This window comes from Hippopotamus amphibius, chromosome 1 (assembly GCF_030028045.1).
Source record: "Hippopotamus amphibius kiboko isolate mHipAmp2 chromosome 1, mHipAmp2.hap2, whole genome shotgun sequence".
Lineage (NCBI taxonomy): Eukaryota > Metazoa > Chordata > Mammalia > Artiodactyla > Hippopotamidae > Hippopotamus > Hippopotamus amphibius.
Genome location: NC_080186.1, coordinates 66,370,104 through 66,394,522, shown reverse-complemented (window position 1 = coordinate 66,394,522; position 24,419 = coordinate 66,370,104). Strand labels below are relative to the sequence as shown.

The 24,419-nt window shown below is 37.1% G+C and overlaps 1 protein-coding gene across 1 annotated transcript; it reads left to right on the top strand.

The window, feature by feature from the left end:
- Window positions 1-5,912: 5,912 nt before the first annotated feature.
- Window positions 5,913-20,244, top strand: IFI44 (interferon induced protein 44). The gene is made up of 7 exons (XM_057748770.1): window positions 5,913-6,345; window positions 10,385-10,421; window positions 11,115-11,310; window positions 11,462-11,611; window positions 15,771-15,942; window positions 17,038-17,138; window positions 19,215-20,244. The coding sequence occupies exons 1-7, from the start codon at window positions 5,913-5,915 to the stop codon at window positions 19,392-19,394; spliced, it is 1,269 nt and encodes a 422-aa protein (XP_057604753.1). The 3' UTR covers window positions 19,395-20,244.
- The last annotated feature ends 4,175 nt before the right edge of the window (window positions 20,245-24,419 follow it).

The following is a 24,419-nucleotide window of genomic DNA, read 5'->3' as shown; positions in this document are numbered from 1 at the left end:
ACACCTTAAACTTACATAATGTTATATATCAATTATATCTTAATAAAGCTTGAAAAAAAGTGAAAAAAAAAGTGTTTCTTTCTGACAGTAATTTGTATCATTGTATAAGTTCACCTAACATCCACCGTAATAAGAGGGGTAGTTATGGTGGGTGATGTGTAAGCCTGTGTCTTCTTTAGAAAACTAACCTTAAAGATCATCATGTTGCCTCCTCATAAAAAAGACAGGTTCATAACTAACTTGACAAAATTGATTGGGGGGCCCATGTAAGTCTCAGATGCTTCAGAGACCAGCTGATGAGATGAGTACTCATCTTGTAGGGACAAAACTCCATTTGATGCTAAAGTAGCCACCTGATAGCAAGGCTGATCAAAGTCTTTAGTTGTTCCTAAAAGCTATGGGAATTTGGATGTCCCCAAATCCCATCCTTAATATGATGAGTGTCTGCGCCGATTTATGAAGGAGAGTAGATTAAGTACATATGATTTTTGCCATCCATCTAAGCAAAACGGAATCTTGCATACAGGTTGCAAACCACTGCAAAATTTTTTTCTGGTACTGAAGAAAATGCAGGGCACTAGGGTCAGCCAGGTGATGGTTTGGATAATAGCCAATATCGAGCTGCACGCCCCTCACACAGATGCATTCAAGCTGTTTCAGGCCCCAGGGAAGAAATGTCAGTGTAACCAAAACTGCAAGAAAATATTGCAGGAATTGGGGTGGGGTGCGAAAAAGACTAACAAGCTGTGCTCAACAGTGATGGGTAAATCATCATAATTTTTTAATTTTTTTAAACAATTGATTTCTTTGGAATATTTCATGATAATGCCAGTCTGACATCAATAAAAAATGCAAACAACCCCCATATATTTAAGCCTTTGAGCTCCTTTGTCTTCCATTTTGGTGTTATGATGTGGAAGTAATTCAAATGTGAATGGACCACTGCAATTTAAATAAGCATACTAAGATAAGTACAGTTATGGTATTCTGAGTGCATCAGACCCTGTTCTGCCTGATAGGCAATCAGTGGTTTTGTTCTCAGTGTAGACTTATAGAGGTGGGATTGTTAAATCCCCATGACTGAAGAGTCCAGGGAGAAAAAAAAAAGTAGCTCATCCGCATGGTAGGACTTCAGATATTTCAAATGGGCAGCAGACGTAGCTAGATAACCACTTAAAATAGCAATTTTTATATCTTTTTTGTACTTCCCTGTGTACAATTTATCCCTCATTTCCCAGAGTCACTCAGGTGAAAAAAACCCTGAAACAGTGTTCAGATTTTTTTTTAACTTCCTCAGTAGACCCTTGGGAATCCAGGCCATAAAAGGACCTGAACACAGAATTTATGGAATTGCTATGTATGAAAAAGGTAATAGAGGGACCCAGTTCTGTAGAAACTACAGGGTAGTCACCCATCCTGGGAAGAAAGAGGGAAGAGAAATTGGCCATAACGGGTGGAAGAATGAAAGAAAGAGAAACAGAATTGAAAGGACCTAGAGGAAGAGTGTGGTCAGCAAAGGGGAAATTCTCAGCACCATGTGAGCAGTTTTGACACTGACAGGAAGCCAGGGCAACATGTCCAAGGTCTACATCCCTATTTGGAGAAGCCCCACACTTCACATGGTAAAGAAGAAGTGTTATCTGACAGTCTTGTCAATACGGTCTGTGGGTCTTTCATTAATAATGGCCTAATTGTCACCTGTAGATTATCCATCAGAAGGGCACACCTCTGTTCAGAAATTTAGCTGAGGCTGTCTGAACAGTTGAAGCATATCCACTTTATAAAGATCCAAGACACTCAGAATACTCCCAGCATATAGGAGTGATCCTTGATGCTAAAAGGACCAGCGGGAGTATGCAAGGGGGGAAACCAACACAGGTTTTTGGATGGGACCTATCATACCTCTGAGCTCATACAGAGCATCTATGCCTTCCAAAGGCTCAAAAGAAAGGAAAGCTGGGAATATCAATTTCTTGAAGGGGCTGGTCCATTCAAATGACATAGTTTATGAGCAAGGGCTACCTAAGTTATTGGGTTATTTATATGTGTGGGGGTGGGGCTGGTGGGGGGCAGGTTTGAAACTATGTCTTGATAAATGCCAATTCTATAGTGTCTCTTAAAAGAATTCGAGGTAAGTGCTGACTACCAAATGATCTCTCCTCCCATCTCCTTGTCTTGTTTCTTTATTAGTAAGGAGCTAAGCCTACTTATTTCAGTTCCATTGATGATACAAGGAAGTGTCAAATATTACTCTAAGATTCCCAGCTTTTTAACTGATCTGATAGCTGTTTTTCAGGTGATGTTAGATCCTTTGGCTCCAGTCTGAGTTCTTGAGGCAAGTCTTCAAAATGGAAAAAGAGAGGATATTCTGCTCTTCTGAGCCTTTCAGGGAGCAGTGGAACTTGACCATGGAAGGAGTTCAGACGGTGGTGACACTATGTTTAACCCTCGCTGATCTCTGCAAGCCTTTCTTTTTACCCAGTGTTCTCTGCTTGAGGTTGCTCCTCCCATCACAGCTTTTCTGAAACATTCCCATGTTTCTTTGCTGGAGTCAGCTTTAAAGTCTTCCGTATCAAGACCAGCATATAAGGCAGTGGACCCTGATACACTAAGACCTTCAGGATTGACCAATTTGGCAAGAGGCCCAGTCCACTGAGCATAAAAATAGGCAAACGGAACTGCTCATCCTTGAAGACTCACTGAGGCCAAGGCAGGAAGCCTCCCTCCCTGTTGCTAGCATGGACCACAGCCTCACTCAGCTCTGTGGAGACAGCTTCTCTGCAGATTCACTTCTTTATTTGCAGCAGAGTTACATTCTCTAGCACTTTCCAACATTTTCCTCACAGGAGATAGTCACCACTACCCAAATGCCCTCTCCCTACAGTGAGACAAGACCATCCCTCAAATTCCCAGCTCCTGAAGAAAAGAGTGAGTCTTTTCAGATATATAAATGGAGGAGGTGTGACAGGGAAGAGTTCCACCATTTGGTGAAGCCAATCACTTCCTCATTCTTCACATGGCTCTTGGGATAACTTACTCTTCTAGCTTTTCTCTCAGTTTTCTGGCCACACATTCTTAGCCTTTCTGGATAGATCCTTTCAATAATCTAGATGTTGGAGGAAGGGGTAGGTCTCGGTCCCCAGGACTGCTCTTATTAAATTCACTCAGGTTTCTAGATAGCTAGATAGCTAGATCTAGATCTTGATCTAGATACATGCTGATGATTCTCAAATTCAATATCCAGCCCTGACCTCTTTCCTGGTCTCTGATCTCATATACCCAACTACATGTATTATGTATGCGCTTATAGATTTCAGTACCAGACAAAAATCTTCTTCCAGTATACTCATCTCAATAAACGGTCCCACCACTTACCCAGTGTTCAAGCCAAAAATCCTTGGGGGTCATACTAAATTCTCCTTTGTCTTTCATCCCTACCCCCTGCACCCCCCCCCCCACATCCAGTCGAATAATAAATTCTCTTGTTTATTTTTTTTTAAATCCTTAAAGACATCCTAATTCTGACCACTTTTCATTGCTTCCCCCACTATCACTCTAGGCTACATGACCTTTACCTCTCACCTGATATTGCAATAGCCTTCTGGCTGCCCTATAACCTTCCTCTTTTTAGAGTGACCACTGACATCATTCTCTTCCATGCCTACTTTACTGCAGCCACGTTGGCCTCCTTACTGCTATCCAAGGTTGTTTGTGCTTGCCCTTCTCTGCCTACAATGCCCTTCCCCTGGAGGTGTCCCTGGCCCTCTCCCCACTCCATTCATGTCTCTTTTCTCCAATGTCATCTCCTCAGACTTTCCCTGACCAGGTGATCTAAAGTTGCAGACACCTTCCTTCATCATTCCTTTCCCTCTTATTCCCATTTATTTTCCTCAGAGCACTTTTCTCTAGATGACATTTATGTTGATTGCCTGCCTTCCAAATACGAATATAGCTTTATGAGGGCAGGAACTTTGCCTGTCTTGTCTACCATATCCCTGGCCTCCAGAACAGTGGAGGCACATAGTAGGTATTTGATAAATATTGAAAGAAAGAATGAATGAAAGAATTTCAGTTCACAGCACAATTAGGAAGCTTACCTTGCATAGCTAGAGACATTGGAGTTAACAGATACTTAGTGACTTTTGAAAAAGAGCATCTGTTCTAGTGGAAGGTAAGTGATCTCATAGATGTTATTTTTCTTACTTTTATCTTCAAATTAATGAATTATTTAAGTATATGTATGTCATTGCCCTTAAACTGTGACCAGGTGGTTTGATAGTATTACAGACTTCCTTACAATACAGGGAAAAACAGGATAATATATTTGGAAATTGTGGACTTTTTTTTAAACAGCTATAGTAAAGTACAATTGAGATATGTTAAATTGCATCTGTCGAAAGTATATAGTTTGATCAGTTTTGACAAATGTATGTACCTGTGAAACCACTACCACTCTGTTTTAACTTAGATTATGGTTCAAATCTTGGCTCTACAACTTAACATTGTAGTGAAATCTGGCAAATTATTTAACTCCAATATTCTATTTATTTATCTGAGAACTGGAGGGAAGAGTGACACCTTCCTTATAAGATTATTGAAATGAATAAATGAGACAAGGTAAGAGCCTTGCAAATAATAAGCATATGATAACTTCTGGTGCTTTTTTAGCTAAGTAAGTAATACCCAAAAGCTGCTTAAAATATTTTTATTTGATATTTCTTTTTTTTAATAGAGTCAAAAACTTAAATTCCTTTTTGGGTCAGGAAAGTAATTAAAATTTTTCAGAGCCAAGAATACGGAATTTGTGAGGACAATTGGAATGAGAAACATATAAAAGCTTTCAAACTTAAAATCCATCTCCTGCCCCCTAGAAAAAGGAAGGAAGGAAGGAGGGAAGGAAGGAAGGCAGGAAGGAGGGAAGGAAGGAAGGAAGGAAGGAGGGAAGGAAGGAAGGAAGGAAGGAAGGAAGGAAGGAAGGAAGGAAGGAATTGTGTTGGCCCTGAAAAACAAATCTACAGGTTGTGTTCAGCCTATAGGACACAAATTTGTGCCCCTCAGCAATGTGAAGTCAGAGAAGGTGTTTTAGTGTGAAATTTACATTATTTAGTATATATTTTACAAATGAAGTTGACTGGCTCTGTTGAGGCTATTGGAGAGGAGACAAGCAGAAAAGCAGAGGGACCAATTAGGAGACTTTTAACAATCTCCATACATTTGTTTAGAATATATTGATAGCAGAGATGAAGACAGTGAATGTATTTGAGATGTGTTCTGGAGGTAGAATAAGCAGCACTTTTTTGTATGTCCGTATACAGAAACTGATTGAATTTTCCTTAAAATATTTTTAAGTCAATTTTTAAAAAAATAATTAACTATTAGGTATTCCTTCCTTCTGACTTCAATTCCTTGATTCTTCCAATGTTATTTTTATATGATTTTACTATCTAAAATTAGCTGGATCTGTTTATGCTTGTTCACTGGAGGGACATGGGCACACTGCCAACTGGGCTGGGCCACACTGAGTTTCAGTTTCCTTTTACTGAGTCTGGGAAGCCTCAAGGTTGCTGAGAAGTTTTCTGTCTCCACTTTGTGCCTGCCTATCTGTCCAGACAGAGCAGCTACCCTCAGCTTCAGCCCTCGTATAGATCTTCCAAATAGGTAAATGATTGGCTGCTTTCCACTTTTCCTAGTCTCTTGCAAACAATGTTCTTTTTTTTTTAATTAAAAAAGTAATTATTTAGAATGAAAAATTAGCTAATGACTTTTCTTGCTATCTATTCACCCTGTTTACTCATTTTATTTGTAATGTAAAGTAAATAAGAGGCATAAATGCAAACTTTGTGGCAGTACATATTATATGTTTTTCAATATTTAATGGCAAATGTATTTGGTTTTCCACCAGATTGAGAAGTATGGCAATGACAACTTGTTTGACATGGATGCAAGAAAAAAAGCTGCAAAATTATTTTGGAGAAAAGCAGTTTGTTCTTCTCTATAAGGCCAGTGTCCATAAATTCTCTAAGGAAAGTTTGCTTCAGAGATGCTCTAGACAAGGACCTGTTATAGCAGTGATTTCTAGTGAAGATCACATTGTTGGGGCGTATGCGCAAAAGAGCGATGAGGAAGATTTCATCATCCTTTTTGCCTTTCACGAGACTACAATTTCAGAATGCAAAATAGGACCATTTCGACTGTCTACGTTGTTTTATGCAAGTGTTAGAGATTTTGAATTCAGAATATATCTAGAGCAAAAAAATGTGGCTATGAGCTTAACTGTGATGAACCAACTTGGACTACCTCAACGTCGTATTTCCTTCCAGGAATGTGAAGTTTTTCGATGTGAAGGTAGGTTTAACCAGATAACTCTGTATAGCATTCTCTTCTTCAGGTTTGGAGGATTCTAGCTGACTCATTCCTGTAAGGAACAATAACTTTTATACTTGTCCTTACCTCCATGTGGCCCAGACTGAAACCTGGTCAAAAGTAGCATACACAGAGTTTAGAGAGAGAGAGAACAGAAAGCAAACTTGAGGATTGTGAGACTGTCAAAAAGAAACCAGAGCTTAAACTTCTCTTGACTGGTACTCAATCCCTTTTTTTTTTTTTTGAAAATAAATTTTTATATTGGTTATCTATTTTATACACATCAGCATATATATGTCAGTCCCAATCTCACAATTCATCCCCCTCTCAGCTTTCCCGTCTCAATCTTTTCTGCTACAGTTTCCTGTTATATCCAGTATATCCAAAGACCAAAGTTAATTTACCTATTTTTCTACTAAAGGACATTTAAATTGTTTCTTATATTTGCTGTTATAAACAATGCTCCTGGAATATCTATATGCATGTAACTACGCACAAAAATACTTTTCTGGTGACTTCCTGGTAGTGGAATTGCTGTTTAAGAATTATGTACATTTGCATTTCGATAGAAGCTTTCAAAAGCTTCATTTGTCTGTGCTATCCCCAGGAGCTTCTTTCCTGTATCCTTGCCAGTCTTTGCTATTATCAATATTGAGAATCTTTACCAATCTGATGGTCAAAAGATGGTTTCTCACTTTATTTTTTTGCTTATCTCTGATCACTAATGAGTCTATGTGTACTGACTATTTACAATTGCTTCTATGAAGTACTTGTTTATATCTATCCATTTAAAAGAAGGGCTCCTGGGAATAGTAGTCCCTGAGCATTTACATGTTCCAAACTAATTATGGTTTTTATACTTAAATGAGTAGCAGAGTGCATAATTCATGGATCACATTTTATTGTGGGGGATACAGTAATGTTTCCACAGCTTCAGTGTTGCTGTGGAAAACTTGAGGCCAGATTTATTTATTTGCAGTATTTTTTTTAATTGTTTCTCTTTGAGTGATTTGATCTTTCTTCCGGCTATCCCAAACAGCTGAAAACTTTTTGTTGCTGTTGAAGTCTGGTAAATTTACTTGGATACATCATGACGTTGACCAGACTTGATCAGTTAAGGAAACTTTTTATTGAAATATAACATATAAACAGAAATGCACAATTGATCAGTGTACCAGCTGACAAACTTTTATATATTGGACACATCCATGTAATCAGTACTTGGATGAAGAAATAGATTATTACCATCCTTCCAGAAGACTCCTTTGTGACTCTTCACAGTTACTGCTAACAAAAGGTAACCATTATTCTGGCTCATATTAACATGAATTAATACTTATTATTTTTCAATGTTATATAAATGGAACTATACCAAAGTATGTGCTCTTTGGTGTCTGGCCTCTTTCATTTAATATTATGTGTGAGAGGTTGGTCTACTATAAGGGATTGGATTATAACATCAGACCTCTACAGATCAGATGCCTTACCTAGTATCAAGTTTTACTAATAATTTCAAGGATAAAGGCTATCAAAAATCTCACAGAAGTCAGGAAAAATACTAAGATATTCTGTGTGGCTCCTAATTTCTTCATTCCCATGTTAGACACAAGCTTTCTGGCTAAGAACAGCAGGCAGTGTTTTTAAATGAAGTTTGTGGGCCACCCTACATATTGAAGAGTGGTTAGATTTTGGAACATTTATATACCAGTGCTATGGACTGAATTGTTTCCCCTCCCAAATTATTGTAATATGTTGAAGCTCTAACCCCCAATGTGACTACACATGGAGACAGGGTCTCTAGGAAGTAATTAAGGTTAAATGAGGTCATAAGAGTGGGACCTTAATCTGATAGGGATAGGATAAGTTTCTGTATAAGAAGGGACACCAGGGAGCTTTTTCCCTCTCCCCACAAATCCACAAGAAGAGGTCTTGTGATCACACAGCAAGATGGCAGCCTCTTTCCTACAAGCAAAGAGGAAAGACCTCAGAATGAAAGCTATCTTGCCCATACCTTGATCTTGGACTTAGTCTCCAGAATGAGAGAAATAAATTTTGCTCTTTAAGCCACCCAGTCCATGGTAATCTGTACAGCAGCCTGAGCAGACTGAGACAATCAGCTTAGGTGACATTATTCTAGGAAGACATGCCTCATAAATCCATAGAATCTGGATTTATTTACTGTAAGTAATTCTTAGCCAGGAACATCCTGTCAAAGACATTAAGAGATAAGCACTCTCCTTGTAGCAAATATCATTATTTTGTTTCCCAGGAGACAAGATTATTAGAATATTTATAAGAAAATTAGTCCCAGTCACTTTCTTTTTTCTTCCCCTGGTAAAGTGAGTGAATATATTCCAGGCCAGCAATTTTAACTTATACCTCCCTAGTGATTCATCCATAGTATTATATGTAGTAGTAATTTTTTCCTTTTCCTTTTTATATAATATTCCATTGTAATGATTCCATCACACTTTAAAAAAAAAAATCAAATCACTTTTGGTGGCCATTTGGATTTTCCAGTTTGGGGCTATAACAAATAATACTGCTATAAATATTCTTCTACATGTCTTTTGGTTCACATATATACATAATTTTTTGAAGAATGTAAGTATGAAATTTCTGGGTCATTGGTTATGTGTATGTTCAGTTTCAGTAGATACTGATAAAGTTTTCCAACACTGTCAAACCAATTTCCACTACCAAAAGCAGTGTATGAGACTTTATGTCACTCTGAATCTTTCCCCAAAACTTTCATCACTAGTTTCACAATGTGTAGCCATTCTGAAATGTGACCTGTGGTGTGACATTTTGTGAATTTGGCTTTCTTTGATTAGATTAGTTAGTAATTTTTTTTAATTTCATATTTTAAATTAATTAGTTACTATATTAATTTATCCCTTTTTCAATTTATGAATTTGTCTTTTTTGTTGTTAATATATTCTTATATTTCTAAGATTTGTTCCCCTTTATTCTTTTCTGTTTCTATTTTCTATTTCTTTCCTTCTTTCTTGTTATTCATGAAATGTACTTTTATCCCAAGGTTGATATAAAGTGTTTATATTGTTGTTATTTTCTATATATTTATAATTGTGATTTTTAATTTCCTTTTGGATGTTAAAGTTATCTAAAAAGTGCTTTGTAAAATCCTAAGAGGTTGCCCTTCTCTTTGCTTACACTTGTTCTTCTCTAGTTTTATTATATTGTAGTCATTGAATGCAGTCTTTATTTCTACTTGTAATTTAAAGAGGCTTTCTTTGTAACCATACATATAGCTATATTTATAAATGTTCCACACAGTATTTTTTTGTTGTTTAGAGAATTACCAGCTTCATTACACCTAATATTTTCAGTTTTAAATCCACCATAAAAGAGTATCTCTTTCCAAGGAACAAAAGAATTCTGGCCTGAGTCTCATTGGTTCAAATGGAGACTCAAGGCCCCTCCTGACCCACTCACTGTGCTCTGATTGGCTGTGCACAAGTACTACATTCTCATCCACATCAAGAAGAAGATCCATTGGATTGGAAGTTCCAGGAGGCCCAATTGTTGATAGTAGGTTTTGGAGAAAATCTGGTGCCTGTGGACTTTTGATTTGTGTGTCTTTGCACATTATTCCTTTCAGACCTACTGGATTTATGGAGGGGAAAATATTTTAGAGTATTTCCAGTCTTTCCCTGGCCTGTCCATACCTCTAGGCCTTGCTTCTCTGATTCAGAGAGGACCCCAGACCTCATCTCTCATATGGGAGTGGGCCACCCATTACTGCTGAGTAATCTGGGTGAGAAAAGATCTGCTGACACTATAGTCTTGCAGTGCCTACCTTGAGCCTAGCTTCGGACTCTTCAAATGAAATACGTTAAGGAGATTTCCCATAATTTTCTCCACTTGCTTTTCACCATACTGCACTGTTCCTAGAGAAAGGCTATTTTTGTATTTTTTTCCTAGTGAATTCGTCTACATTAGTTCAGTGCCAATCATTCAACAACTTGTAATCTTCATTATTCTTTGATTATTTCTCTAGATTTATTGGACAAAAGGAGGATGGATGGGATTGCTGAGTAAGTCAATGTTTTTAATGTTCAATTATTCTGTTCATTATCTTAGACTTATTCTATTGCAGGTTCTGTCAATAAAATTGGCAGTGCAAATTATAATAGATAACGTGGATAATCAAGAACAAACTATATCTATAAGCAAAAAATATTTGGTAATAGTAATGTTAAAACAAAAAGAACACTGAGTGGATGAAAGGCATTTCTAATGTTTTCATATACTTGAAGGGAAATAATTATTTGGCTACATGTCTACATTTTTGCTTAGAATTCTTACAGCTATGGTTTCAACTACTTCAGGGCAGGGGTGCTTGGCGGGTGGAGAATACTTATCACGAACTTCAAGAACATGGTAGAAATTGTTTTCTTCTATAAACTTCAAAAGTCATATTATGTTGTGGTTTTTGAAGTTTATTATTGATAATTTATCTTCATGTTTATCATAATTGCTCTTTAGTCCAAGGTTTATATAAGCTTAAATCTGAAAGGTGTTTTGTCGGACTGGCTTTAGTTAAAACTGTTCATTTTACTTCTTTTACAATAGGATTTGAGAGAGGATATTTTTATGTCTTTTTATACAAGTTGCTAATCAAAAATAAATAATAACATATAAGAAAATAGACTGAATGCTTGGAAAATTTATGGTAGAGTCTTGTGACCTAACCTTAGTCAACTGTTAAAATTGTCTTGTCTAAACAGGCTCAAGGAGAGCTTATTGTCTGCTGTAAGAGCTTACGAACCATATGGAGGTCTGGTGCACCAAACACGAATTCTTCTTCTGGGTCCAATTGGAGCTGGGAAGTCTAGCTTTTTCAACTCAGTGAGGTCTGTTTTCCAAGGCCATGTAACAAACAAGGCTTTGGTGGGTTATAAGACAACCGGGATGTCTGAAAAGGTGAGTCCATCCTAGGTCACTCAGCCTTTGCCTCTGTTCAAGTTAATTATATTTGAAAAGTCTTTTGCTGATAAATTTCATTACATATAGACTCCATTTCAATCTACAATTTTTTAGAAAATGAACTTTTAAAGTTGCTTTTCCTCTGCAGTACAGAACATATTTCATTAAGGATGGGAAGAATGGCAACTCCCTGCCATTTATTCTGTGTGACTCACTGGGGCTGAGTGAGGAAGAAGAAGGGCTGTGCATGGATGACATACCCTATATCTTAAAAGGCCACATTCCTGACAGATACCAGGTATGATCTGGCTAATTACTGAGAAAGTATAATTGATACTTAAAATGTTCATTTTTGCTGACTATTGACAATATTAGACTCTAGTGCATTAGCACTTATTTCATCAAACTAAACTTGTTCAAGGCCTTTTTCTGCTTTTTGATATTTTATTTTATGAAGAATTAAAACATCCAAAGGATTCTCCTGTCAGAGTTGTTATAACAACTCAATGTTGTTATACATTCAATTGCTTTTGGCTATGTGAAACATAAATCTAACCACATCAATTTGCTCACAAGCGTGATTTTTCTTATATAATAGGAAGTTTGAAGGCAGGCTGCTCTGGGCCAGTGTGGCAGGTTATTAATTTCAAGTGTCCTTCTGACTTTCTGTTCTGAGATCCTCAGCATAAAGCTATGGATGTAATGTTTGCCCCCCAGCCCCTGTTCACATGTTGAAGCCTTAATCCATAGTGTGATGATGTTTGGAGGTAGAGCGTTCAGGAGGTGATTAGGTCATGATGGTGAAGTCCTCATGAGTACAGTTAGTGTCCTTGTGAGAAAGGACACAAGAGAGATGACCTCTCTCACAGCCATATGAGGACACAGCAAGAAGGTGGCTGTGTATAAACCAGGCTCTCACCACACACCAAATCTACCAGTACCTTGATCTTGGATTTCCTAGCTTCCAGAACTATGAGAAATAAGTTTGCTGTTTAGGTCACCCAATACAGCAACTTATTATAGCAGCCCAAGCTGACTTAGAAATGTGGTTTTCATCTTTATGTTCTCAAGATGTTCATGCTAAGCACTGTCAGTGCTCCAGGCAAGAGGAAGGAAGAGATTAAAGACAAGACCTACTTTCATCTGCTTTTTAAAAAAACTTTCCCATTCCTCTTTATAAACATTTGGATCTTATGTTAATCATTAATTCACCTTGTTCCAAATGAATAGTCAAATGTGATAACATCTTTCATTGAATGTTGCTTCTTTTTCCTTCTAAATATGGCTATTTATTTCTTCATTCTATAGTTTGTCCTATTAATGTATTTTTCAATTCCTTTATAATGTTTCTTTCATTACCATATTGTCTAATTGTTTTAATTGCCATAGCAATCAATTATAACCCACTGGATAAGTCATATTCATCATTCATTTCTCACATTTTTTGGACTATATTATACATACACTTTTCCTTTTCCAAATGAACTTGTTTGTGCTGTTTGTATTTGTGTTTGATTTGTTGATGTTTTGATTGAAATTACATTAAAATTTTATATTGAATGTTGCTGTACATCTTGATATATCCAGTGTTTTTTCCAGAAACAGAGCATGCTTTACTTTTATATTCACGCAAGCTTCTTTCATTCTTTAGTATAAAGTTATCTTGTAGCAGTAGTTAAGCTTATTTTAAAATATTCTTTAAAAGAAATACTTATAGAGAATGTTAAACCTATGCAAAAGTGGACAAAACAATTTAATGAATTTGCATTTACATAGCTTCAAGAATTTTTTCATTTATATCCAATCTTGTTTCATCTATGTCTACTCACTTTCTCCTCTCCTGTATTATTTGGAAGAAGAGCTGAGAAGTCAAAACATTTCAACCATAAATGAATATGTATTTAAATACACATAAATATAATTATATATATATACACACACACACTTAGGGTCATAGGTGTCTTTTATGAAACATAGCCATAATATCCTTATCGCATCTAAAAGTAATAGTTTCTCTTGGGACTCCCCTGGAGGTCCAGTGGTTAAGACTCCGGGCTCCCAATGCAGAGGGCCCAGGTTCTATCCCTGGTCAAGGAAATAGATCCTGATTGCTGCAGCTAAGAGACCGCATGCCACAACTAAAAGATCCTGCATGCTGCCACTAAAAAAAAAATCCCACATGCTGCAATGACGATCTCGCACACAGCAATGAAGATTCTGCATGCTGCAACTAAAAACCCGGTGAAGCCAAATAAATAAATATTAAAAAAATAAATAAAAGTACTAGCTGCTCTTTATCAATATTACCCATTTCTATTTCTCTTTTAAGTATCATGCATCTTTAAAAAATTATTCAAATAAAAATTATTTATATAAATCTATCCAGCCTCTTTTAATAGTATGTTCTGCCTTTATATCTTCTGGTATTTTTCTTTGAAATTTGTTTTTTAAGAAATCTGGTTGTTTGTTCTGTAGACTAACCCATAGTCTGAACTTTGCCATTGGCACCCCTTGATGGCACCCTTTCCATGGTTCTCTGTTTTCTATGTAACCTAAAAATTGGTAGTTAAACCTAGAGGCATGTTCAGATTCAGCTTCTACTTCATAGGTGGTGGTGTGTTCTTTCATGAAGAGGCACACGACTTCGGGTTCTCTCATTTTTCTAATATAGGTATTAATTAATGTTCAATGCCTAGATCCTTTATTTATTAGAGTGTGAAAATAGTGATATTCTTTTTCTATCACTCCTTCTTCATTTCACATATGAAAGAGAAACTTCCTCTCATCTACTACTTGATTACTTAGTGGTACAGTTTATATAGGAAAGACAGGATGTATGCTCCATTTTTTCTTTTTTGCAAGCTTTTGAAACAGTAAGTTTCTTTGTATCTTCCAAAAATGACCATTTATTATTTTATTATTGATATGAACTCATGAATTGAACATATTTGATGTGTTTCTATCCAATGCAGTTTTTCACCATACTGATGCCAAATATACTGTCTTTGACAAGTGGGAACCTCTACAATTTGGTTGCTGAATCATTTTGACAGAAACCTAAAAATCTTCTATATTCCTTATTTATGATATACTAGATACCCAAGCTACATCTTGTGTATTTCCAGCTCTAGATTTTGAATCAGTTATTTCTCTACAGAATCCTGATATGGGTTATTAGAACTGTTGATTGCTTCATGCTTGGTCATTAGTTCTTGTCCTTTTCTGTAGACAGGGCTAAGATATACATCTATAGCTATATCTGTATCTATATCTATATATACATCTATATCTGTATTTATATATATGATAAAATACATTATAAATCCATGCAGAAACTTTCCATTCAAATACAGGGCCAGAGAATTTTTATTTAATCTCTTCTATCTTACATCTGTATCTGATTTCTCCCAAGAGGAGAATCCCTATTCTCAAGGACACCAGAGATGGCAGAATATCATGTCGCAACTCATTTGCTTTATCTCACATAATATTCACTGCAACTCACAGCAAAAATTCTACTACTACTACTATAAACAATTTAATCATACTTAATATCAATATAATATAATCACAATCTAAGCTGGAAACAATTTAGTCTTTTTAGCAGATTTTTATATTGTATTTAGGAAATATCGTGTAGTAGGAATATGCAAATTACTGTGTTTTCAAGTCAATCAAATAGTTTCTCTCTGTGTAGTTATGACCCCAACTGGATGTAAGAGTTTATTTGTTTAAAGTTAGGGATAGCTTTTAAAATTTAATTTTGTTTTATATTTATGTTTATCATTTCCATGAAGTCAAATCTACAAAAGAAAGCGTACTCAAGGAATCCATCTTTTCTCTGCCTCTTAAAATACATTACTCCTCTTTTCTTATAAGTAACCGTATACAAATTTATGGTTTACTGTGGTTTCCCCTTTCTTAGAGAAGTAATAAAATACTATGTTACTGATGAATCAGACTTTTGCTGCTGCAAATAGTCCTCAAGTTAATAGCCTTGTACATATGTCATTTTGTATGTTTGCCAGTGTATCTGTGGGACAGATTTCCAGCAGAGGAACTGTTAAAGAGTAAATGCATCCCATTTTGAACCACTTTTCCCCTTGCATTCTGCCTGATGATACCAGATTTCTTTCTGGTATCACCTCCACCTTTGCCCACATTGCTTCTTCATCTAGAACACTTTCCACCGTATCCTTATTCCCTTTATCAGACTAACTCCCCTGTTTTTTAGCTTTCAGAGTATAGTCCCTTCTCACAGAAGATTTACCTGACTAGGTGAAAGGACAGCTAGCTACTTGCACAATGACTGTCTTCTCTACCAGATTGCTAGCCCTTTAATATTAGAGACCTGCCTGTTTTGTTCACTGTTTCAGTCACTTGCATAGTGCCTGATATAGATTATGTGCTCACAAATATTCATTGAATAAATATGTTGCTTTATGTTTATCTTACAGTTTAATTCCATGGAACCGTTCATACCAGGTCTTGATAACTGTATTGACAGCCCATTACTGGAGCACAGAATCCATTGTGTGGCATTTGTGTTAGATGCCAACTCTGTTGAACACCTCTCTCATGAGATGGTGGAAAAGATCAGAAAAATTCGAAGGGAGCTGATTAAGTGTGGTGAGTCTCTTTCCACTTTACTACTAAGGGCAGCTGATTATATTGTAGGATGATTTGGGGACAGGGTGGAGAATTTAAGAAATTGCATTTGTGAATATTCCCTGGTTGATCAGTGTGATTCAATCAAATCAATCACCCACTAGCTGTGTGACTTTGTGAGGTGGCTCAAACTCTCTGTGCCTCAATTTTCTGACCTATAAAATTAGTATAATAACATAGGCCTACTTCAGAGATTATTGTAAAGATTAAACAAATTAATATAGATGAAGAAGAGCTTAGTGCATTCTCACTACCTGCTAGCACGGCCTCCCAGTATGTGTTTATTTACCAACAGTCCTACATTTCCCCCTTGTGTCTTAAAGGATTAGGAAGTGGAAAAGAACATTTCAGTAAGAAAAAGAGGCAAGAAAGTAAGATGTTGAGTAGGAGGCAGGAAAGTAGGATGTTGAGTAGGGAGAGGTAGCATAAAGGCTTTGGAGACTGGTAAATAGGATTAGGGAATTAGGGTGCCTCACTAGCTTTTCTTGGCTGTTATCCATTCTGTTTGGGTGTGAGCCAATTTGTCACAACTTGATTAAGTTAGAAGCAGGGAGTGACTGATTTACTTGCTCATTGAAATTTAAAATCTTGCAAGGTATTCAGGGAGGTGATCGCTAACACTGTGATAGCCAAGCAATGTATTTGTGATGCTTGGATAAATTCCATCTCCTTCTTGAGGCCTCTTCTCCCTCATCTTGTTTATTAGAGTGCTTTTGGTCTTTTCTCTAGTTTCCATAAAAACACAACTGTTTGGACAGGGTATGAAATCGATCAGTAATACTATAGCATACATTTTAGTTACCTCTCCCAAAAGGTGCTTTCATTTGAAGCCTCGTCTTTTCCCATAGGAGGCAATGAAGGAAACTTCCTATTTCAGAGGAATTCCAGGTACAAATGAGTAGTTAAAGGGGATTTTTTTTGTGTGGGGGATAGGGAAACTTCCCAAGTCTCTAAAATTGCTCCATAGATAGCCTATCGCATAATTGATAGCTTATTAAATGAAAAATACTGATGTTGTCTATAATAATGAAAACAATATGGATCTTTTTGGTGCAGGTGTGGTCCATGTGGTGTTGCTCACTCATGTGGATACCTTGGATCTGATTACCAAAGGTGACCTTATAGACATATACAGATGTGTGCCTGTGAAACTCAAGGTAACGGATGATGCCATTTGTAAACATATTTTCTGGGGTATTTTGTCACTATAATGACATATTACTGTGTATAAAAATAAAAATAATTACCTACTGAGTTTAAGAAGAATTAAAACAATTGCTTTGGATAATTCAGACTCATTTCCCAAGTTTTAAAAGTTAAATACGAGGGTGAGTCAAAAATTATCTGCACTCTGGCTGTAGAATTTATTTTAATTAACTTTTAGAAAAGACGAATACATCATTTTTCAACATAATCTGTTTGCTTTTCAATACACTTTATCCATCTGTCAATAAGCCTTCGTATTCCCTCGTTTAAAATGTTTTAGGCTGAGCTGTGAGCCACGAATGCACCGCTGTCTTCACTTCTTCATCAGAAGTGAATCTCCTTGTAGGGATGCTAACACTGGTGTGACCTGCCTTGAACTTTTCTATCCATTCATACACATTTCTTTGCAACAAAATACTTTCTCCATACTGCACACAAAGTCTTCAGTAAATAATGGCACCAGGTATGCCCTCAGACCACAAAAAACGAATCACTGCAAGCTGCTCTTTTTTCATGCAGATCACAAGTGGGGCATCCATGTTTGCTCGCATCGCAGTTACAAATGAACTGAGGTAACACGTTCACACCTGCACAGCAGTGACTGGGAAGACAGTAGCCTTGAACAGAAAGCACTGATAAGACCATGAGGCTAACAGAAGTTTTAATATAACCGGAGTGCGGATAATTTCTGACTCACCCTCGTATATACTTATCTTTACACTGACTGACACAGATAATTCCATTCATTACAATTTAATTCAATTAGGTTCAGTTCAACTAATATATATTGATTACCTTGAATGATCAAGCCAGTGGGATAGTCTCTAATCAAATACACAGATAATTAAAACAAATTCCCTGCACTAAAAAGTGTATAATTTTATAGGTAGAGGTGAAAGGATAAGGGGGTAGGAAAAGAAAAAAATTGACAAAAGAATATGATATGATTGAGTATGATAAATAGAAATAATTAAAAATAAAATGCTTTGAAAGTTTAGAGAAGAAAAATTGTATTAAAGAAGATGAGGAATGATTTCATCATGGGGGTGGTACTGGGAAGTGGCTTTCAAGGAGGAGTATTTCAGGAAGTGAAGGGACAAAAAAGGCAAAAAACTGAGGCCCTGGGGACAGCATAAGTCAATACATCAGTGAAGGAAAAGGCAGCGTATGGGTGTCATTTAGTTTAGCAGAGGCCTGGATCCTTGGAGGGGGAGAGAAAGTGAGAAAGTTATATCTGCATGAGGTGATTTTATTGATTAGGTGCATTATGTGGAATCACAGCAATTTTTTTGAAAGAGTGATGATATGACCAAAGTTAAGCTTCACAAAAATTAATCTGCCACCCATGTGCAGAATAGATTGGAGTCAAAAGGAACCTGGAGGTGGGAACAATGGTCGGGAGGATATAATGATAGCTAATATTTGTTGAGCGCTAAATATGTGATAGATTTTCTTATTCAATACTTATAACAACCTTGTGAGATGGGTACTGTCATCACCACATTTAATAGATAAGTAAGCAAAAGCACACAGAATAAAGCATTTGGCAGTTTACTGACAGTGCTAGGAAGTAACAGAGCCCTATTTTGAACCCAGGCGGTGTGGTTCCACAAATAAACTACTCCCAACATGAATTAAACACCAACATTAAACTAGTCTAGTAAAATCAACTTATCCTGAGAATAGCCTTTAAAAGGAAACTGAAGGAAATGATAGATTATAATATAAAGGTGTTAAAAATGCTTTAATTTCAGAGTAGTTTGTATGGAACTGTTAGTTAGCTTTCATTTCTAATTCATATTGAATCTATTATGTGTATTCTAAATGAAAATTAGCAGTGATATTAGAACTTGACTTGTGAAGTTCTTGAACAAACTTTATGGGGATAAATCTCTGTCTCCATATTTTCCAACAAGAAAAGTATTGCCAAATTCCTATTTTTTGTCATTGCTTTCATAATTTATATTGACAGAAAATTGTATTTTTCATTGTTTTAAGATTTCTGGGTTTTAAATTCTGTATTGCAGCTTGAGGCGGTTCACAGAGAACTTGGATTCGCTCTCTCTGACATCTTTGTGGTTAGCAATTACACTTCAGAGTGGGAGCTAGAACCCATCATGGACGTTCTGATCCTCTCTGCGCTGAGACAGATGCTGTGGGCTGCAGATGACTTCCTGGAGGATTTGCCTCTTAAGGAAACAAGTTGACTTTTTTGAGGTGTAGAAGCTTGCAGGTGTCAGCTTCGTGGCTACTTCCGGTTTGGGTACATCCTAGAGGATCTATACTACTTCTCTTCCCCCCGTCTTGTTCTTAAAATGAAATATTTGAAATGATCGATCTCTGCCGTTCCCACTGTCTGAACATCCCAAGCAGTATCCTTGCCCTCTTCTGTCAAAATGGGCTTTGCTGCTTAGGACCCAGAATGGGATTGGCTCAGCATTTTTTTTGATCAGATGTGATCTTTGATTATCACTTCTTCCTTCCGACCTTATACTTCTACCTTTTTTGACTTGACTTTTCAATGCCTCCCTCTTGTGAAAGCCCCTATTAATGCGGTGTGGTCAGTTCTGGGTAAAGGTAGGTGCCTTTCCTGTTTACTACCTCAGATTTTAGTGTTACGTGTATTTTCTGTTATTAACCTGTACATAATACATGCTGCACTGTTCCAATCAAAGATCAGACAGAAGTGTCAATCTAAACTCAGATCTTATTTTAGTTTGTGGGAAATCAGAGTATCATATCATCTCTAGTTCTCTCTCACTTGCCAACTTCTGGGAAGCTCTCACACTACTGCCTTTGCTGTCCTGACTCTGCCATTTTGGTTTTTCTGTTCCTTCTCTCCCTCATGGTACACGCGCTCCCAAAGTCAGGGTTGGCATAGACATCCTGTAGCCCAATGTTTCTTCTTCCTACTGATTGCTTTTCCTTAAATAACCCATTAAGAATATTTTGTTTCTCTTTACTCAGAGATCAGAGGAAAGCAATGATCAGATGTGAGTAAAGAAATGTGTCTCTAATTCTGCCTTGCAATTCTTATTTATTTCTAAAGTGCTTGATTTTTTTCTCTTTGGGTCCCAGTTAATGTTGTATTCTTTAACCTCAAGCCATTTTTATTTGAATATCTGAATACTTCTTCCAGGATGTGGCAATTAATACTAATGAGTTCCAGGGGACTAAAAATGAGAGGGACTGTAGTTTGATTACTCTGTCAATTAGGACTATTTTAGTTTCAAGTGACAAAACTCAACCTGAACTACATGAATAAAAAGACGACTATAGTACTGGGTCAAGTAATGCAGCAGTAGAAAAGCCTGGAATTGAACTGAACTGGTGGCAGGAATTGTTGAATCTAGGGATTCAAAAGCTATTCGAAAGCTATTCTTTCTCTTTCTGTCTCTCTCTTTCACAACACACACACACACACACACACACACACACACACACACACACACCCTTTTAATTCCTGCTTTCTGTATATTGCTGTCATTCTCTCAGGCTAGCAATCTTGATAAATCCTTCATCTTCTGAGTCCAAGCTTCAGGCTGACATTCATTCAGTCTTGTGACCGAAAAGAAAGGACTTTTCTTTCCCAGTTTCATTGTGAAATACTCCCCCAAAATGACTGCAATTGATCTAGCTTAAGTCATATTCCTAACCTCCCTCCCCCAGGAATAATTACTTTATCAAGAAGAGCTAGGAAGTATGATCAACCCATCTTAGATCATATCTGCCCAGGAAGAGTGATATATTATTAGAAGAAGAAAGTTAATCATGGACATGGCTACTGTTGGACTAACTGAGCTGGAGAGGCTAAATGTTAAAAAAAAAAACCTTTTTAAACTTTAATAAAAAGCATTTTGGTAAGTACCACATACACATAAAAAGTGCATGGTTCAAAAGTACAATATATAGCTGGATATATTTTTACAAAACTTTACAAACCCATGAAACTGGAACTCAGATAGAAACAGAACATCACCAGCATCAAATAAGACCACTTTATGCCATGTCTAATTATCTAGGATATCCACTTAGGTGTTCAGACCTTTAATTGCAACATTATCTATGATCATACCTAGCATATCCACTACTCTAACTTCTAATTGGGTAGATTGGTCTTGTTCTTTTTCATCCCTCACATAAATAGTATTGTGCATTTACTCCTTTGAGTCTGACTTTCATATGATAATGTATTTGATTTATATTATTGCACAATGATAAAGATGATTAATTCTCATCTATTCTATCTTTGATGGGCAGCTGGATAGCTTCCAGTTTGGCACTATTACCAATAGTGTTACTACAAACATTCCAGTATACGCCTTTTGGAGAACATATGGAAACATTTCTGTTGGGTATCTATATAGGGCAGAATCGTCGTGTCATAGAGTATGTACATGTTTAGCTTTAATCGATAATACTAATCCCTTTTAAAAGACATTTGAAAAATGTTTGGGTTTTATTTAAAAATTTAATGAGTCAAACCTTCCAAATTTTTAAAACACCATCTCAAAATTTAATATATTTTATTTCTTATTTTATCAATTCAATTGTTTGACTAAACCTTCCTGAGTACTAAAAGATTCTTACAAATCTATATCTTGATCTTAGGATCATAGGGAACCTGAAGTTATTCTAAATTACCCAATATATTATGAAAATGTAATAAGATTTCAACTTAAATCCATGAGTTCAGAGTAGGTACTTAGTTAGATATTCTAAATGAGAGATATAAGAAATTTGACCTATCAGCACTTTTATTTTGGTTAACTCTTGCTGCCTGAGAAACAACTCCAAAATTTAGTGCCTTAAATAAGAATCACTCATTATCATCTGTGTCTGGGGATTGGCTGAAGGTTGGTTATTCCAGCTTGCACTCAACTGAACGGTTATACTTCAGGCTATGGCTGTTGGGGTAGGTTGGCAGGGGCCGTTCCACGCCACATCTGGGCATTCTGAAACTGATGAGAATGCACAGCTTTCTGGGGGAAGCTCTTCTTGTTGTGTGGCAGGATTGCAAGAAGGCAAGGGAAGCCATGCAATGTCCCTTAAAGCCTAAGTGTACAATGAACACATCTTCCTAATTCAGAGAGGAGATCCTGGATTTTTTTCCCCTCTCTGGGAAAGAGAACGACACTGAAGCCAAAATACAAGACTAACCTAAGAACTTTGATTTAGTTATTTACTGAAAAGACATCAACTACCCTTTTTTTTTTATAAATTTATTTATTTATTTAATTTATTTATTGGCTGCATTGGGTCTTTGTTGATGCACACGGGCTTTCTCTAGTTGCTGAGAGCGGGGGCTGCTCTTCATTGTGGTGCGCAGGCTCCTCATTGCAGTGGCTTCTCTTGTTGTGGAGCACGGGCCCTAGGCGCGTGAGCTTCAATAGTTGCAACACATGGGCTCAGTAGTTGTGGCTCATGGGCTCTAGAGCACAGGCTCAATAGTTGTGGCACACGGGCTTAGTTGCTCCGTGGCATGTGGAATCTTCCCAGGTCAGGGCTCGAACCCATGTTCCCTGCACTGGCAGGTGGACTCTTTACCACTGCGCCACCGAGGAAGTTCTCAACTACCCTTGATGACCCACCTCAGTAGCAGCTAGTTGCATTTCTCATTTGAGTGACATTCATCATATTGGTTTTATCATGTCTTGGGGAAGGAGCCTACTTTTGAACTGAGCAGGATATGCTGTGACTCTAAGCTGGGTTTGGATCTGAAGGGAGGTGTGCTACCAGTGCATTTCTAGTAGGTCAGAGTCTCCTGTTCTCTTTTGACTAAATCAGATATGAATGTGGAAGGAACATTAAATAAAAAGGGTATTCAGGAAATCAGAATGATGTCCAAAAGAGTGAATTATGCCTGACTTGATGAGCAAGTATCACTGATGGAATTTGCCTCTGAAACTTTGAAAAGGCTGATTATGAAAAGCCTATTCCTATTAAATTGAACTGCAGTTAGGAGTCTACAGGTTCAACTGATAATCTGGAATAACAATATTTTGGTGCCTATTATATATTTGAATAACACTCACAGAGTAAACAGTTAACGGCAAATATACTTTTGGTGGGTTAACTAAAACTGGTCCCAACATGCCAAGAGAGATTTGGGGGCCTTGGGAATTGGACTTGGTGTGTTGAATTGAGTGCAGATGGCTTTTCTGGAGGCTCACCACCACACTGAGAGGAATTTTGAGCCAGATAGGGACACTGGGGTCCTCTCTCGGGAAGCTTGTATTGCTAGGTAAGGCATCTAAAAGGTGACGAAACTATCTGAAATGGAAAGAGAGTAAAAGGGGTTGGGGGGGAAGCAGTAGCTGGGTGAAGTAGAGGCTCAGGCTATGGAAACGCTAGGGTCAACATAACATGGAAAGCCAGCGCTGGGAATGCAGTCTTTTACTGTTGTTTCCTCTTAACCAGAGTACCCAACTTTAAAGCAAGGGGATGTTCCCCATAGCAAAATTGGTTGAGATTGGACAGGTTCAGTATCAACCACCTCCTCCTGATGGGAAGCAGATGCTACCTAGAAGCCTCTAGCAGTAAAAACTTATTTGTCTTCATGTTGTTTTTTTGATGGCTGGCATATATGTATGTATTTTTATCCAGACCAGAAGGCAACCAAAATTTACATGGCCTCTGGTGACTCCTCCGGCTATGGGAAAATATATAGCATACAGAAACTGGCAATTTTACTGGAAAGGGTGGTAAACTGTCACAGTAGTATTATTCATGTGTGGTGGACTAAGCATCACTTAAAACTCTACCATAGCTGTCTAGTATAATAAAGGATATATAGGCTCAATCACAGATGTAAATGAAAACAAAACTTACAAAGACAGTGAACCTCCAGGATGAAATGATTCCCCCCGCCCTAATTTGGTGTATTACCCATGCAAACTAACTGGCCAGAGGAAGAAGTAAATTTCATTTTGGAAAAGTTATACACACAATACATATCAATACCTGTAAAAATGCAGCAGTGTTGTAGTACAACCAATAGTGGGTAAAAGAATTAAAAAATCCACCTGGTTCATGTTTGTTGTTGCACGTATCGATAGTTCCTTCTTTTTATTGCTGAGTAGCATTCATTATGTGGATATAGCACATCTCTTTACTTTTTCACCTGTCAATAGACTTTTGAATTGTTTACAGCAAAGTTGAAGATATGCAGACAGACCCGATGAACTAGCAATTTGACTCTCAGTTACATACCTTAGGGGCAATTTTTATAT

Coding starts and splice junctions, on each gene's coding strand:
- IFI44 (XM_057748770.1), top strand. CDS start 5,913: ATGGCAATGACAACTTGTTTGACATGGATGCAAGAAAAAAAGCTGCAA. Junction 6,346..10,384: donor TGAAGTTTTTCGATGTGAAG/GTAGGTTTAACC, acceptor TTATTTCTCTAG/ATTTATTGGACAAAAGGAGG. Junction 11,612..15,770: donor ACATTCCTGACAGATACCAG/GTATGATCTGGC, acceptor TTTATCTTACAG/TTTAATTCCATGGAACCGTT.